General features: G+C 38.4%; 1 protein-coding gene across 1 annotated transcript; it reads right to left on the reverse strand.

Moving 5' to 3' along the window:
* Positions 1–2,870: 2,870 nt before the first annotated feature.
* Positions 2,871–8,483, reverse strand: TMEM17 (transmembrane protein 17). The gene is made up of 4 exons (XM_025992708.2): positions 8,284–8,483; positions 4,933–5,036; positions 4,647–4,760; positions 2,871–3,768 (listed from the first exon to the last, which is right to left on the reverse strand). Exons 1-4 carry the CDS (start codon positions 8,381–8,383, stop codon positions 3,490–3,492), a joined length of 597 nt encoding a protein of 198 aa, XP_025848493.1. The 5' UTR covers positions 8,384–8,483; the 3' UTR covers positions 2,871–3,489.
* Between the last annotated feature and the right edge of the window lie 8,010 nt (positions 8,484–16,493).

Genomic DNA, 16,493 nt, shown 5'->3' on the forward strand with positions numbered 1-16,493 from the left:
ATGATTTTTCTTTACTCTCAAAATCTTGATTAAATTTCTTTTAAAAGTTGAGTTTTTAAAAGCTATAATTTCAACTGATGCAAATTAACAACCTATTTAGGTTATGTCAAATAAAATGTATAAAAGACTACTTTAGATAGAGATCTATTTAAGTCTAGTAATAAACTAACAACTGGCAGAGGGGCAATAACACAGCGAGTGCCTCGTGTTTAGCATTGTGTGTAATCTGCAAAAAATTGCATTAGGAAAAAACTTTCAATACCTATTTTAAAATATAAAATGATTTTTTGAAACTTTGTTCTCCCACAGTTATTTCATCAAATCAACATCTGGTCAAACCTTTCAATCCATTTCCACAGGTCTCTTCAGAGAGATCTTTCTGACACCTAAATCTGTTCGTGATATTCTACTGTTTAAATCACTCAGGGAGGGGCGCCAAGGTGGCTCAGTGTTTGAGTATCTGCCTTTGGCTTAGGTTGGGATGCTGCAGTCCTGGGATCGAGTCCTACATTGAGCTCCCTGCAGGGAGCCTGCTTCTCCCTCTGCCTATGTCTCTGCCTCTCTCTCTGTGTCTCTCATGAATAAATAAAATCTTAAAAAAAAAATCACTCAGGGATTCAGAATATTAAAATCTTTAGCTTAGTGTACGAGCTGCTCCCAAGCTTCTCTACCTTATTCTGTGTCCTTTCTTCCCTTGTACCCTTCAAACCAGCTTCACTGAACTCCATGCAATACCCGAAACAGTGCTCAGAGTCACTATTACTTCTCTCTTCATACCAAAATGAACAGTTAATACCCACACATTCTTCAAATCTCAAGTGTTACTTTGTTTGGAAAGGCTTCCCAGATTCTTCATCTTTTCTGTGTCCCTTCTCTGTAATCCTGCAATGCCCATTATATTGTGCTATCACTGACTTGCTCATCTGCCTTTCCTACCAGACAGTACATTTGTTCTTGTTTACAGGCAAGTGCAAGCGTGTATGTGTCTAACCACAAGCCCAGCACCTCTCACCATGTTCCCTTCCTGTGCTCAGACAATGAGAGGAATAGCGAATGCTATGGAATGTTGATGAAGGGCCAACATGCTAATAATCCGGACACTGGATTCTACGAACAAAGAGGGGAGATGTGCTGGAATTGAAGGACTATTACTGTCAGGTACTTAGGAATTGTTCAGGGCACCTTCTTGATGAACTTAGGCTTTCTGATTTTGTCTTAAGGGTGTCTTGCAAATATTGTACCTCCCACATCATACACCTGAGAACTGGGAGCAGTCTGAGCTGTCTATGAACCTTCCACTATTCCCTTTCACAGACTTGACATGCAAACATACAATGATTAAAATCCAATTTTAAAAATCATTCTGCTTTACAGAGATTTGCATCCACCTTGTCTGTGATGAGAAAAAGCCTCTGGGATAAAAAAATGTGTGAAAGAAAAAATATATGTGAAGGTCAGCATCCTAACTAGGAATCTTCAGAACAGTGTTGTGGACCCCTGGAGAGATAGATGTAATAGGAATTAAGAATAGACAGACTTATCCAAATAAAAACAAGGACTGCATGGACTCTAAATGTGCTGACATGTAAATATCTTCTTTACCTCAATTTTCATATGCTTACATAGGGAACCGGCTATACTCCAACAGGAAATACTGGTTCAGCCTGACACAAAATTGTTTAGAGGAAAAATAAATGACTTGATCATGTTCTCAATGGACTTTCTTTTTCCTACCCTTAGTTTATTTGCATTTTAAGCAAGTATTTACTACAGTAAAAAAAAATTGTTTTATAGAAAATTTTAATAAATCAAATTTATTTTACCAAAATTTTTATAGCCTTTAGCAGTTTTTGGTTATGGCCCTAATAATTTAGCTAATAATCCTTTAAAACTGAATTAAAGTTTAAATGTATCCAAGGCTCTGATAATTAGGATAAAACTCTGGAAATAACTGTTAAATAGAATAGTCTTTCTTGATCATCCTTTAATTTATCTGTCATATAAGCTTAATGTTCTTATTTTATATTTTCTAATAGAATCACCTATCTATTCCCACCAGGAAACAAATGCAAACAAATTAAGCTTTAGAAAAATATCCAAATGTTACTGTATTTTGAATTTCAAATGACTGGAGTATACATAGGAACTATTTTGGTAGAAGGGAGAAGTTAAAACAGCCTCTGCAGCCAGGGAGAAATATTTGATCTTTATATATAATAGGAAGCAGAAATAATAAAACTAGCATAATTGGTTTGGTAAAGTGTAATTAAGGGTGGGAAGTGAAAATATTTTCAAAAAATAATCAATATAAAAATGAATAAGGCAAAACAGGGAGATACTAAGATAAGCCTGAATTATAGAAAAGGAAAATTGGAGAGAATACTTTTTAATGTAGCTACAACTGTCTCTCAGTAAAATACATTACTTATAAAGGCACATTTCCCTGTAGGAAAGAAGAAAATATTATATCTCTTAACACAATCCAATAATAAAAATAATGTTCAGATATACCCATGCAGCTTTGTTCTTAACAGAACTTCCCTAAATAGATTTCTTCTATTAGCGAGGGAACGTGCTCATTTAAGATCATGACTATTGTCCCTTTGCTCATCTCAGCTCTGTGTACTATTAACAAGCACCCTGCTTTTCAAATCAAGCGGGGTGTGAATTTACTGGCTACGAGTTTTTCAGTGAACAATGATCTAGTAGATGAGGTGAAAAGGGTTAATGTGCCTAGCCCAGTGCCCACTACATAAAAGGCTCTCTAACCCTGTATATATGTTTCTCTTTGCCTCACAATTCTGTAATAAAAATAATAAACCCACAGCCCAAAAGAATTATACAAGACAGGAATAATTTGTTGCAAATACTTTAACATAAATATTTCATAATTTATTATAAAGACATTTTGCACATCATGACTATAAATACTGAACATGGTTTTATGAAAATTACAATTTTATGATTTCCTAAATACCATGATAATCCACCGGTTTTTAACCTCAGTATAAAAGCTAGGAGTAGGGTTAGAATTTAACCCTAGCAGACATGAAAAATCGGTATCTAGATTTACAAATATATAATACATCAGAATACTGACAAGAATTGCCATGTGCTTCAGACGTACTGCCAAGGCATGAATAGCCAACAAGTTTAACAGAAATATACACATTTCTAGTTTTAGGTGCTACCTAGAAATATTCCCGTAAAGCTCGTAAACTGTGACTACTAACACAGACTTCTACACACCTGAAAAGTCAACAACAAGAATGTTAAGAAATCTGGTGCCAAATGGACACTATTTAGGCTTTAGGGTTGACTCACTGCTTTCATGTACTATACAGTCTTATCATTACCCCCAACTTTGCAATTTCAAAGCTAAAGAATATATAGTTCAAAACACTAGCTTTGTTCTTCTCATGCTAGAACTCTGATATTTTCCTCTTGTAGAAAAGCTGACCTTTCAGCTTTTCACTCAACAGCACTGGGTCAAATCTCTTCTATACAAGATCTCATTCTTCTCACGCCTCCTCTATATGCAGAGAGCCGGTCAAAGTCTTGGAGGTGGAAACGAGTCGCCAACTGATTTACCATTTTCCTCAGGGTAAGAAAGGCTGAAACAACTTGGAAAGTAAGGAACAAAGTAAAGATGATGTGTATCGCTTTTTCCAAGGGCAGATTTGTTAGGCCCTCATTAAAGAGCAAGAAGAGAATTAAAGGCAGCTGCAATAGGAGGCTCAAAAGCCAAAAGCCAGCCAACTCAGGAACCTGCAACGACACACAGTAAGAGTAATCACATCAGTAGAGGACAGTCTTCTGTTTATATGGATCAGCACTCTGAAACCTACATTACCAGCTCTGTAATTCAAAAGGAGTATAACATGGTCCCTGTCCTCAAAGGATTTACAGTCTTGATTAAAGGTGAAAACTAACTGATGTGGCAATGCTAGAACAATATACCTCGGTGAATAATGAAATGCACCACTTAGAGGTATGAACTAAATACTACAAGAAATAAGACAAGAGACTACTTAGGGTGGGTAAAAGAAAGAACCCAAGGATGTAAGCTTTTAGGGTTGGGTAGAAGGAAGAAGAGGCTTAAGAAGGTAAGTAAGCAAAGATGTGGAATGAGCATGACTAGGAATCAACATGTCAGCCTGGAATGGATGCTTGGGTTAGGAAACAGCAAGAAATACAGTGAGGCCTGTGGGTGGAACCTGGAAAACCAGAAAAATCTTTAGGCAGCATCCCTAAACTCTGGTAGCTGTGAATGCTTATGTAGCATGACGATTCAGAAAACATGTGCCTGGCCCAGGATTCCTGAATCTAAACATGTTTAATTGACCAAGTATTTTCAACAATGGTGAGAAGAGGGGAAATTGTCAATTCTTAAGTGTTTACTATGTTCAGGTACTTTATATAAATTATTTCATTTAATCCCAACAAACCTTGGAGTAAATATTTTCCCCATTTTATATACAAAGAAACCAAGGCTCAAGAGATTCAGCAAACCGACTACAGTGACAGAAACAGTAAAGCTTCAGGCAGGCCTTTGCTCCTTTTACCACATCTCTCTGCCTTTTCCTTGCTATGAAAACCATACTGCCTTTATATGTAGCACTGAACAAAAGGAAAGAAGAGCCTACCTTTTCCTGTAGGTTCCCCATGTAGCCCAGATACAACCTGATACCTTCAATTAAGGTTATTAGGATGATAACAGTGACCACAATAAATTTGTAGTAATCAGGCAAGATTGAATACTAAAAAAACAAAGCAAAACACAAAAATTAGCATGTCTGTAAAAATCTCATATATAGTAAAACTGACCTGGGATAGAAAACAGATATTAAGAACTATAATTTATTGACAATGTAACAATGCCAGGGAGGGGCAGGAAAGATCTCAGCAGAAGTATTAAAAGCATAGACTTACCTTCATCTGAAGCATCATAACGCTGCTTATCCACCAAAGTGGGAAAAAGTAAGTGTTAAAATAAAGTGACATCTGCAACGCCAAACTAGATACCATTTCATTATCTACAAAAAAAAAAAACAGAGAAAAAGAACAAACTCTTAATCCTGGTCAATGCCCTAGAGGTCCTTTCGTTTCTTAAAGTTAGTAACTACGGGGTTGGTTCAACAAAGCTCCAAATTTTAAGCCTATTTATAATTGCTGATGGTGAAAAGAAATATTCATCATAATACTATTTAATACTATTTAGTTCTTGAGGATGTGTTACATAGTTTTCAATTACTTTATCATTTTGCCATTACAGCCTGTTGACTTTTTTGTACATTACTGGTATAGATTAAATGTGGAATATTAATATGAATCCTGTTGAACAGATAAAGATCGTTACCTCCTTTATAGAGTTCTATGTAAATAGAGGCTATAAAATGAACACGTAAAATACATAAACACTAATCTCACAAACGAATCTCATACAAAAACTAATCCCTCTAAATTACAGACACACCCCTCTTCAGCATACCCTAATCCCACCCATTCATTAATACCCATTTAATGCCACTTTTCCCATAAATCCTTTCCTGATCCCATTCTCCTATCAGCAGAAATCTTGTCCCTTCTGTCTCTAACCTGTGTGTAATAAAGTGTTAGCAAAGAACCACATCCCCTCACTCTAGAAACAGGCTAGTGTGGTACAGAGATCATGAACTGTGGAGTCCAAGTAAAACCCTAACTCCTCAAACACCTCTGTAACCCTGGATGCCAGACTTGGGATAAATTATTTACACTTTCTGATTAATTTCTCAACTAATCAGTTTCTTCATCTGTAAAATGGTAACATTAAAAGTCCCTCACAGATCGCTTGTGAGGATTAGAGACCATTAATTATCTCACCCTTCCACCATGCCTAGTGCTTAGTTAGGCACTCAACAACATTAGTCCCCCTTCCTTCTCTTTTACTTAATACACAGCCTCACTGTAAGCACAGACTATATTCTACCCAAATTTGAGACCCTCAGAGAACCTAAAATCTTGCTTTACACCTGGTACATACCAAATACGCATAAGCAGAAGGAATGAATTAATGGAAACGTACCATCATAAATATCAATGGAGCCATTCGTGATATATGAGATTCATTTATTTAAGGCTGACTGCAAGATAGCTTTTGCTTCTATGTAAGGAAGAAGGGTCCCAAATTAAGAATTTGATTTTTTAAAATTGAGCCCTACAAATACATCCTAAATTTGACTAAATTCTATCAATTTAAGAACAGATGTAGATTTTGAAATCAACTGCCCTAAATGTAAGAATTTATAAAGGCTCTAGAATAAATTTCTTAAAAACAGATTTTTTTTCCTCCATAGCTGAGTATATCTGTCATTTAATAATTTCAAAATATAAGAAATAATCATGGTCTCTCACAGCAAGCTCTTTAGCTTTTTTCTGTTATTATCTACTTTTGCTTATCCCTATTTAAAATTTTTATTCTGCTTATTCTTATTAGATTATCACTGACAAATGAATTCTTAAAATTTGTTTAACCTGAAGGCAACTCACCAGCCTAGGATTTTTTTTTTTTTTTTTCATAACAACAGTACAACTCTTGGTCAGTGGACATGGTAATGGTATATACTTGTAATTACAGTGCCAAAAGTCAAACCTACTTTGGATTCGCAGGAAGAAAATGTATGTGTGTGTGGGGGGAATGATTAATTAAGCTGACAATTTTAATACATTTGGAGCAGAAGCCAGTCAGATTTTGCAAAGTAGTTTTTGTGTCAGAAATCGTGGACGTGAGCATCTTAAGAGTTATGCTAGGTCTATCTTTCGGCATTTCAAACTTATAATCATGCAGTTGAAAATCAAGTTAATATGTAAATGAAACTTGAAAGCCACAAGACATGAATTTACTAAATTTTGCAAAAGTACAAGTTGAGTTCTGTAAACGGAATTTAAATTAAAACATTATATAAATCAGCGGTAGGCAAACTACCAGCCAGCTGCCTGTTTTTGTACAGCAAGTGAGCTAAAAATGGTTTTTTCACATTTTTAAATGGTTGGGGTGGGGGGTGGGTAAAAAAAAAAATCCAAAGAATAATATTGGGTGACACTGAAAATCCTATGCAATTCAAATTTCAGTGTCCATAAATAAAGTTTTATTGGAACACTGCCACATGCATGCATGTTACCCTTGTCTATGGATGCTACAGAGGCCTATGGGCTGCAAAGTCTAAGGTACCTGCTTGTCTGGCCCTTTACAGAAAATGTCCCCTGCCCCTGCCTGACAAGTTGCATCATCAGATTTCAGTGCCTGTTTAGTCTTTGCTTTAGAATCACATTTAAAACTCATCCTCCACATTACGTCTTTCTCTGTACATCCTGAGTCTTGAAGAGGCCTAAACTCAGGGTGCCAACAATGCAACTATGGGGATTTACTTTTCTCTTCCCTCTTAAAAAAAAAAAAAAAAAATCCCTAAACCAAGCAAGAGGAAAAGATTTCTATTCCCTAAGTGATCAAAAAAAAATTTTTTTTTTGGTTGACAGAATGATCATGCCATCATGATGTAAGAAGGGGAAACGGTGTCAGAGGACCCCGAGTGACCACCTGCCATCAAGCTGAAGGCGGCGGCCTCGGGGTGTCTGCTCATGGGATTCAGTCGCTGCGGGGACCGGGCGAGCTTGGTGCAAAACGGGGCTATTTGGGCAGCTGCCTTGCAGGAGTGGATAGAGGCTTCAAAATGACTCAAAAAAAAAAAAAAAAAAAAAAAGTATTTCCGTCTCTCCCGTCCGAAGACGGGCTCGCGGTGGAACGCACTTGTCCCGCTAACAAACGGGAAAGGGGGAAGACATTTCGACCGGGGCGGGCAGAGAGTGGGCCGGGGCGCGGGCTGCTTCCGCTCCAGCGCGGCCCCGCAGAGCCGGGGCGGAAGTCGCGGGGGAAAAGCCCCGTCGGCCTGCGCGCAGGGTGCGAAACCGGACATGTGCTGCGAGGGCGGTTTTCATGCATTTTTAGTTTTTGAGGCAGGCTGGCGCCACCTCAGCTGCTCGGCTTCCAGTTCGCCAGCCAGGCCGCAGCACCGTCGGCGCAGGGCCCGTCGTGGGGAGCGTGAGGGTGGAAATACGAGGCTGGAGGCGCCCCAGCCGCTGCCGCAGCCCCAGGCTCAGCCCCTCCTGCGAGGGCGCTTCCCGCACTGCGGTGAACCAGCTGAAGGCGAGACCGCCATTTTAGGTCCGGGCAAAATCTGGCCACTCCACACCCCGCGCCAGGTCGTCCGCAGGCCTTCCCCGCAGCGAGGGGCCTCGGCCACTCACCCGGACCGTCGCTGTACTCTGGCCCGGTCCGGTTGGAGTCGCTGAACACGGTCCGGCTGAAGTTTCCCAGCCGCTGGCGGACCGGATCCGGCAGCTCCATGCCCGGGCCTCCGTACAGCTCGCAGCGAGGTCTGCGGACGCAGCCTCCTCCTGCGGTTCCCACGGCAACCGGGCCGCGCGAGACGCTGGGGCCCCCGCGCACGCGCGGCCGCACCGAAGCCCGGGGCCGTGGCCGTGACCGGGGCGCGGGGACCGTCGCCTCTGCCCCGCGCACCGCCGGGTGCCCAGCCGCGGGGTCCTCCGTCCCGTTTTAGGGCCTCACCGCCCTTGAGACAAATAGAAATAATAATAAGTGACCTGAGGTCGGATCGTGATGCCAGGAGCCCTCACAGCTTTGTCAGTGGAATGCACGCTTTCTGGAAGGAAATTGAGAAGGAACGGAGAGCTTAAAGAATGCTCACGACCTGGTAGTTCCTTTCCCAGGAGGGTTTTTTTTTTCCTAATTTTTAAATTTTTATTATATTAGTAACATATACTGTGTAGGTATATAAATAAGATATTTTAAATTATATATAGGATACATTCCTATAACTGCATGTGTGTGTATATGTACACACACACGTTGGATGGAATATATTGCTGCCTCTTTTAAAAAAAAAATGCTTGCAATGAGTATGATTAAATGGGTGAGCTGTAAGGAAAAATTTACCAAAAATAAAGGGAAAATTTATAAAAAAAAAAAAAAAGGAAAAACTAGAAGTGAACCTAATTTTGCAAAATATATGTGTGTGGATACACTGAGGACTACTTGATGGAATGGATTAGTTTTATTTTTTTTATTTTTTATTTTTTATAATAAGTTTATTTTTTATTGGTGTTCAAATTTGCCAACATACAGAATGACACCCAGTGCTCATCCCGTCAAGTGCCCCCCTCAGTGCCCGTCACCCATTCACCCCCACCCCCCGCCCTCCTCCCCTTCCACCACCCCTAGTTCGTTTCCCAGAGTTAGGAGTCTTTATGTTCTGTCTCCCTTTCTGATATTTCCCACACATTTCTTCTCCCTTCCCTTATATTCCCTTTCACTATTATATATATTCCCCAAATGAATGAGAACATACAATGTTTGTTCTTCTCCGATTGACTTACTTCAGGAATGGATTAGTTTTAAGTAAAAATTTACCCCAAAGAAAGGAAAAACTAAGAAGTCAACCTAGTTTTGCAAAATGTATGTGTGTGGATACATGAGGAGGAGAGGTGGAGGAGGTGGTACAAGCACCCTGGCTTCAAAAAAAAAAAAAAAAAAAAAAAGACAAGGAAATAGTCCAAAATGTTAGTATTTATTTCTGGGTGGTGGGTTGTGGGTGATTAAAATTTAAAAGAAATTTCTGTATCTTCCAGCTTTGTCTCAAATAAGATGTATTATTATTATTATTATTTTTAAAGATTTTATTGATTTATTCATGAGAAACACAGAGAGAGAGGCAGAGACACAGGCAAAGGGAGAAGCAGGCCCCCTGCAGGGATCCTGGATCCCAGGATCACACCCTGAGCTGGAGGCAGGTGCTAAACCACTGAGCCACCCAGGGATCCTTAAGATGTATTATTATTTATTTATTTTAAAAAAGATTTTATTTATTTATTCGTGAGAGATACATGGAAGGAGAGGCAGAGACACAGGCAGAGGAGAAGCAGGCTTCATGCAGGGAGCACACAGCGCCCTGGGGTCACGCCCTGGGCCCAAGGCAGGCCCTAAACCGCTGAGCCACCCAGGGATCCCTAAGATATATATATATATATTTTTATTTTTTCAAAAACTATTCAAGTCGGACACCTGGCTGCCTCAGTCGTTAAGCCAGGGTCTGTTGATTTCTGCTCAGGTCATGATCGCAGGGACCTGAGATGTATCCCATGTAGGGCTCTGCGCTCAGCACTGGGTCAGCTTGTCCCTCTTCCTCTGCTCCCCATCCCCAATCGTGCTTTCTCTCTCAGATAAATTTTTAAAATCTTAAAAAAAAAAAAAAACCTCAAACAAGTATATATTTACAGAAAAGGACACGAACTGAATATACATGTGTAACCTGATAAAAAAATACAGCCTTAGCAGCCTCTCTGGAAAGCTTGCCCTTCCTAGTCCCCTTGTAGTTAGTGACTGACTGTAACAGACCTTTCCTGACTTTTAATACCAAAGAATAATCTTGCCTATTTATATGCTTTTTGCAAAAGTAATTCTATATTGAGTGCTTTTTATTTATTTTATTTATTTTATTTTATTTTATTTATTTTATTTTATTGAGTGCTTTATAAAAGAAAAATCTGCCTCTTTGTCCTCCAAATAATTTTTAGGAAATTCACATTGTTGACGGTAGATTCTTTTTCCTTGCTGTTTGTGGCATACCACAGTAAGTGTATCCATTCTACAGTTGGAGAGCATCTGTGTATTTTCTAGTTTGGAGCTGTTATGTATGAATGATGCCACTTTTGGTGAAAATATCCCTCTGGGTGAACATGTGCATGCATTTGTGTTGCTCTTATTCCTAGGTGTAGAATTGCTGGCTTGTGAGGTATGACTCAGCTGTACCAGATACCGCCAACAGTTTTTGGTTGTACCAATTTCTATTGCCTCCAGCAATGTCTGAGCATTCCTGTGGCTTCACATTTGTCACCATCATTTGTTATCTTTGATCCTTTTCTCTTAACCATTTTTATTGGTGTGTGGTGAGCAGTTTTACTTTTACCAACACAAGGAAGACCATACTTACTTGCATAAATGTCAAGGTGTATTTAGGAAGGTATGGGAGGAAATAGTTACATGGCTAGAATTTCAAAATATTCACATGTTTAATGCAGTCCTACTATTTTTGGGGGCACTGTACTAGGCTAATTAGGGATATGGTCCCTCCTCATCCAGAAGCTCAGACCAGTGAGAGAGGTAGAAACAAATAAGTATGTATATATTAGTAAAGGAAAAGAGATGAGGAAGCAAGTAATTCTAGTTGGAGATTTCAGGGAAAAGTGAGCTAAGTTCTGCTTCTCTTTAGCATGGAGCCTAAGCCTTTGCATCTCCAAAAAAAGGCTCCAGGACCTCCCTGAAGCTGGCTTAAGTGGCTTCTTTGTTTCTCAAAGCATCTTTCTCTGTGTTACTTTGGTCACAGTACTAGTCATGCTGTACTAGAATTGTCTATCCGTGTCTGTTTTTCTTGCTAGTTCACAAGTTATTTGAGATCAGGGAAGATCTTTCACCTTTATATCCTGAACACTAGTATAGTGCCTGACCTACAGTGGGAGCTGGGTAACTATGGAATGAATAAAGGGAATAAAAGATCTAAAGACCCATATCTTCTCATTTCTAGTTCAAGGATTTAGCCAGTTCCTACATACGGTTCATTCTATAGAATAGAGAGCTGATATATTAGGACACAGTACGTTATAGTGTCCCCTGAAAATTTAAACTTGGCAACAAAGAATCAATTTCATGTATTAAATTAGCCAAGATTTTTATGAAGGGCATAGTGAACTAGGAAGCCTCATGCTCTGCTGATTGAATTATAATTTGAACAATCTCATTGAGGGAAGCTTTTGGCAATATGGACAAACTGTCTTAAAAATATTTCTGCCTTTCACACAATAATCCAAATTTTAAGGCTCTGTTTTGGGGTTATAATCATAAACACTATAAATAAAGCTTTATATACAAAGATATTACTTCCAATGTTATCAATATTAGTTAAAACAAACAAACAAAAAGCAGTTGAAGGAGCATTTGAAGTGTCCAACCACAGATCTAGTTAAACAGAATAGGATATTAATGGTGAGGTTTGGGCTATAGTGGAAAAAAATACCCATGGAAGCAGAGAGAGCAGGGTTCAAATCACCTAAAATTCTCACTTTACCACCTGAGAGTTGTGGAATTGATTTCAGACTTTTTTTTTTTAATTTTTATTTATTTATGATAGGCACACAGTGAGAGAGAGAGAGAGAGAGAGAGAGAGAGAGAGAGAGAGGCAGAGGGAGAAGCAGGCTCCATGCACCGGGAGCCCGACGTGGGATTCGATCCTGGTCTGCAGGATCGCGCCAAGGGCCAAAGACAGGTGCTAAACCGCTGCGCCACCCAGGGATCCCGATTTCAGACTTTTATTATGGTTGATGTGAAGATTGTATCAATAGAAAAGGCTTTCTGTTAGCGATAGCCATCACTGACAGATCTATTAAAATGATGTTTGTGAAGAGGAAACCCCTACAGTGGAGTGAAATCATGCCAGTATTTGATTTTCTGAATTCGATTGTACCTGCAAGACAATATCTCCATTGCTTTCCTAGTAAAGACAGTGGATATGAATACCCATAAAACAGTACATGCATGTTAACCAAATTTATCAAAAGCCTGAGTAATTCTCCTAAAGATTTTTCCTAGCATTGAAAAAAGGAAATGGAACACTTGTTCAGATGGCAGTTATTTCATCAAAATCCTGGAGGAAAAAATGGATAGCATAATGGGTATTTTTCCTTTAAATTATATTTATTATTTAAATATCCTGCAATAAGCATGCATTTCATAGTTTAAAAGAAACCTTATTAAAATAAGTTGAAAGGAAGAGGCAATAATGGTGTAAAAATATATTAGAAAAGAGTATATTAGAGGCAGAAGTTGTGGTTTATAAAGAATCCTGTCATTATTGATGTCACAAATGGTCCAAAGGGCTGAAAAAACTTTCCAAATATTTTTTTGTTGGTGCTCACAATATTTGTAGGCAATCACATTAGTGAAATAAGAACAAAGAAGGGAATCCATTTTCACGTAATCAAGAGACTAATATAATTTTAGTTTCCTATATCCTAGACCTATTACTCAGAATCTAAAGAGAAGTATGGAGTCTTCCTTCTTAAAATCATGGGAATCATTCCCAGTAAGATTAATAACTGACCCTATTAAGTCACACTGTTTACTTTTTTATATGAATGTTGATGGTCAGAATAATAGCTTCTCCAATAATTGCTTAATGCTTTTTGCTGGGGTTTAATACATTCATGGTTTACTTTCATAAATATTTATTTTCACAAAAATATTGAGCCTAGTGGAGTAGTTTCTTTCTCTTTGACAGGAGGCAAAGTTGTCTGGTAATAATGTATTATCTCATGTGACAAGAAACTAATTTGGGGAGTTATTTAAATCACTCTTTGGCATAATAAAGATATAAATTCTTACCTTTTGATGCTAATAAAAACTTTAGAAACAATATGGAACAGTGAACATGTTATTCAATTTATTGCCTTAAAATGATCTGTGAGACATTTCTAAGAATTTATATAAATCTAAAAAACACGTGCTTGGATATAATATTTTCAGATATGATTCTACATCAGCATCCACATTAAAAAATCTAAATAACCTGAAATATAATCTTATAATCTTGAAGTTGTTAATGAATAATCAAAAGCTTTTTGAATCCCAAGTATAATATATTCTATTCATAATATTTTTCAAGTTTATAAGAAAGAATCAGGCTATGAGTTACACAGAAACTCATAATTTCATGGAAGGAATTTTTCTTACCATATTAAGTGATATTTGAAAGCTGACTCTAATATTTTATCTTCGAAGGCATCCCCATTGAATATTAGAATGCTGTGTATATTATAGTTTTTTGGTTCTGTGACATTTCTTTGTGTTAGACAAGCGCGCCACTCGTCTGCTACAGCAAACAACAGTTCCATGTATCAAACTATGTGGGAGATGGGAAGGACAAACCTAAGAATATCAGCAAAGCAAAACCTGCCTCAGGAAACCTCAGATCTGTCAAGTGAATTGTGATATTGATTAGAAGCAAGTGGCCATTTTATTGAATAAGTAATAAGTTCCATTTTTAGTAATGATAGTATTGCTGAGCTTAATGATATTTTTATATTACATTAATATTATATTACATGATGTAAAATACACATCGTTTTTCTTTCTAGAAGAAAATTAATCTTTACCTTTTGTTGACTATAATAAAATATTGCCCCCCTGCACTCAATATCGATACAGTTATAACCTCTTGCTTGTTATAAATTGTGATTCTGTGCTTTTAACATAGGGTACTTTTGTCTGTAAGAACATACTACACATTGCTTAGTCAGGTTCACTTTTGACCCTTAATCACATCAAGGTTGTACGAGTAGAAATCCTGTAAATGGGCAATTGAGTATTAAAACAAAAAAATATACACATAGGTAAAGAGTTCAAATAAATTTGAATTATTTATTGTATTTATGTAGATGAATAACCTAGCCCTCTAAATTTTCTTGGAGGTAAATTTGCTTTGCAAAATAGAAAATCATTCCAATTATTCTTGTATCCCATTCCCTTTCCTACTGTATTTTTAGTTAACACAGAATTCTTCTTCATCTTCTTTTTTTTTTTCAACACATGCTATGATGATTAACCAGAAGTTCCAAGTAATGGGAGACAAGTGCAATAGGATGTCAACAGAGATGTTGGCTGGGCCCTGGCTAAGTACCAAAGCTGTGCACAGAAGGTGGTAAGTTCACATTTTTTGAACTCAGGGATCTCCTGTGGTTAGGCCAGCCTACTAAAAAAATGTTAGTAGAGTGAAACAGCCCTACCATTCAACATTCCCCAGACCACCGCATCCCTCCTCCCTGAAGTATAAGAGTGAGTGGAGAAGGCTTTTGTGGAGTAGAATGTTTGTAAGGATACCGTATTCCCTCCCTTCACCCCATTGTCACTGTAAGAGAAGAGATGGGAGTTACTTCTTCCTCTCAAAGTCTAGAGAAAGCCCTCAAGAGAATTGCTTATAAAGTTTAGAAACCCTCAACTTTTCCACTTTACTTGGTTGTAGACTGGTGATTGTCTCACTTCTTATCTCTCCTTGACCACGGAGCTTAATGTTCCAGGACAAGGAGAGGCACCAGCAGGGAACGGCCTCTGGGAGGGAAGGGACGTGGCAGTAGTCCACATTGGCCTCTCTAAGGCTGCTAGCTGGGCCTCTTGTGGAAGAGGACAAGTAGGTGTAAGATATGCCCCCAAGGAACTGGACAGCAGGGAGGCACCCCAGGGAACCTTGCCAGGGAGGAGTTCAGAACTTGGATACTCTCCAGGATAGAGTGTCAGAAGTCTGACAAGGTTAACTAGGGAAGCAGCAGCATCCTATAGAGAGGGAACTGCAGTCTTCCCATATAGGAGCCACATAAGAGATCTACTCCCCTGTACCTACTCTTGCCCTCACATCACAAGGGAAGCGTCAGGAAGAAGCAGAGGGAAGGGTTTGAAGATTTGAGCGTTCCTGCTCTCAAAGTCACTCCCCCACCCCCCACATACATACTTTGAGCCACTAACAGCCAACTTGTCTGCCTTTCTCTGGAGGGAAGGGAGGAAAAATAATTTTTAATTCAGTTTGAAGCCTAATTGAAAATGAACGAAACTGAACCTTACTTGCCAGAATGAGATGATCCTAATAACTTGAAGAGGCTGAATAATGGAATCAAGCCAAAGTGTGATATTAAGAGAGTTGACACCCAGCAACAAATGGCAGGGTCGCAGCACAATTAGATGGGGGGATTATTGGAAAAATAAAAGCCATTTCATATTTATACTCCAATGACTTAAGAGTCCTTAAAGAAGTAGTTACAAAATAAAATAGAGTTCTAATTTTTATGAGCGCGATGATCAATTCTGAGTAACACAGACGGTGAGATTGATATCAATTCCATTAAGAAGCTAGAATGGTTTTATTTTTTTCTTTTAGTTGAAATGTAACATATACACAAAAAGGCATACAAGTTGTAGGTGTAGAGCTTGACAAAGTGAACCTACCTGTCAAACCAGCACCAGATCAGGAAACAGAACACTGCGAACACCCCAGAAACACTCACTTAAGTCACCTCTCAGTCATTATCTCCGTCTTGCTCCTAACATCTCTATTATTTGGATTTCTGTATCTGTATGTTAATTTTGCCTGATTTCATTTTTGTGTAAATGAAGTTCTGCATCATGTACCTTTTGTGTTTGCTTCTTTCACTTAACATTACATTTGCGGAGGTGCATCCATGCTGTGTACAGAAGTAAATAAAAACTATTCATTTTCATTGCTGCATAATATTTTGCTATTTTAATATACCATGAATTTTATTTATGCAGATGGTGACGGACATTTGACTTTTTTCCAATTTGGGGCTATTAGAAAGAGTGCTGCTGGACTTAATTGCTA

Source organism: Vulpes vulpes, chromosome 16 (genome assembly GCF_048418805.1).
Source record: "Vulpes vulpes isolate BD-2025 chromosome 16, VulVul3, whole genome shotgun sequence".
Classification (NCBI taxonomy): domain Eukaryota; kingdom Metazoa; phylum Chordata; class Mammalia; order Carnivora; family Canidae; genus Vulpes; species Vulpes vulpes.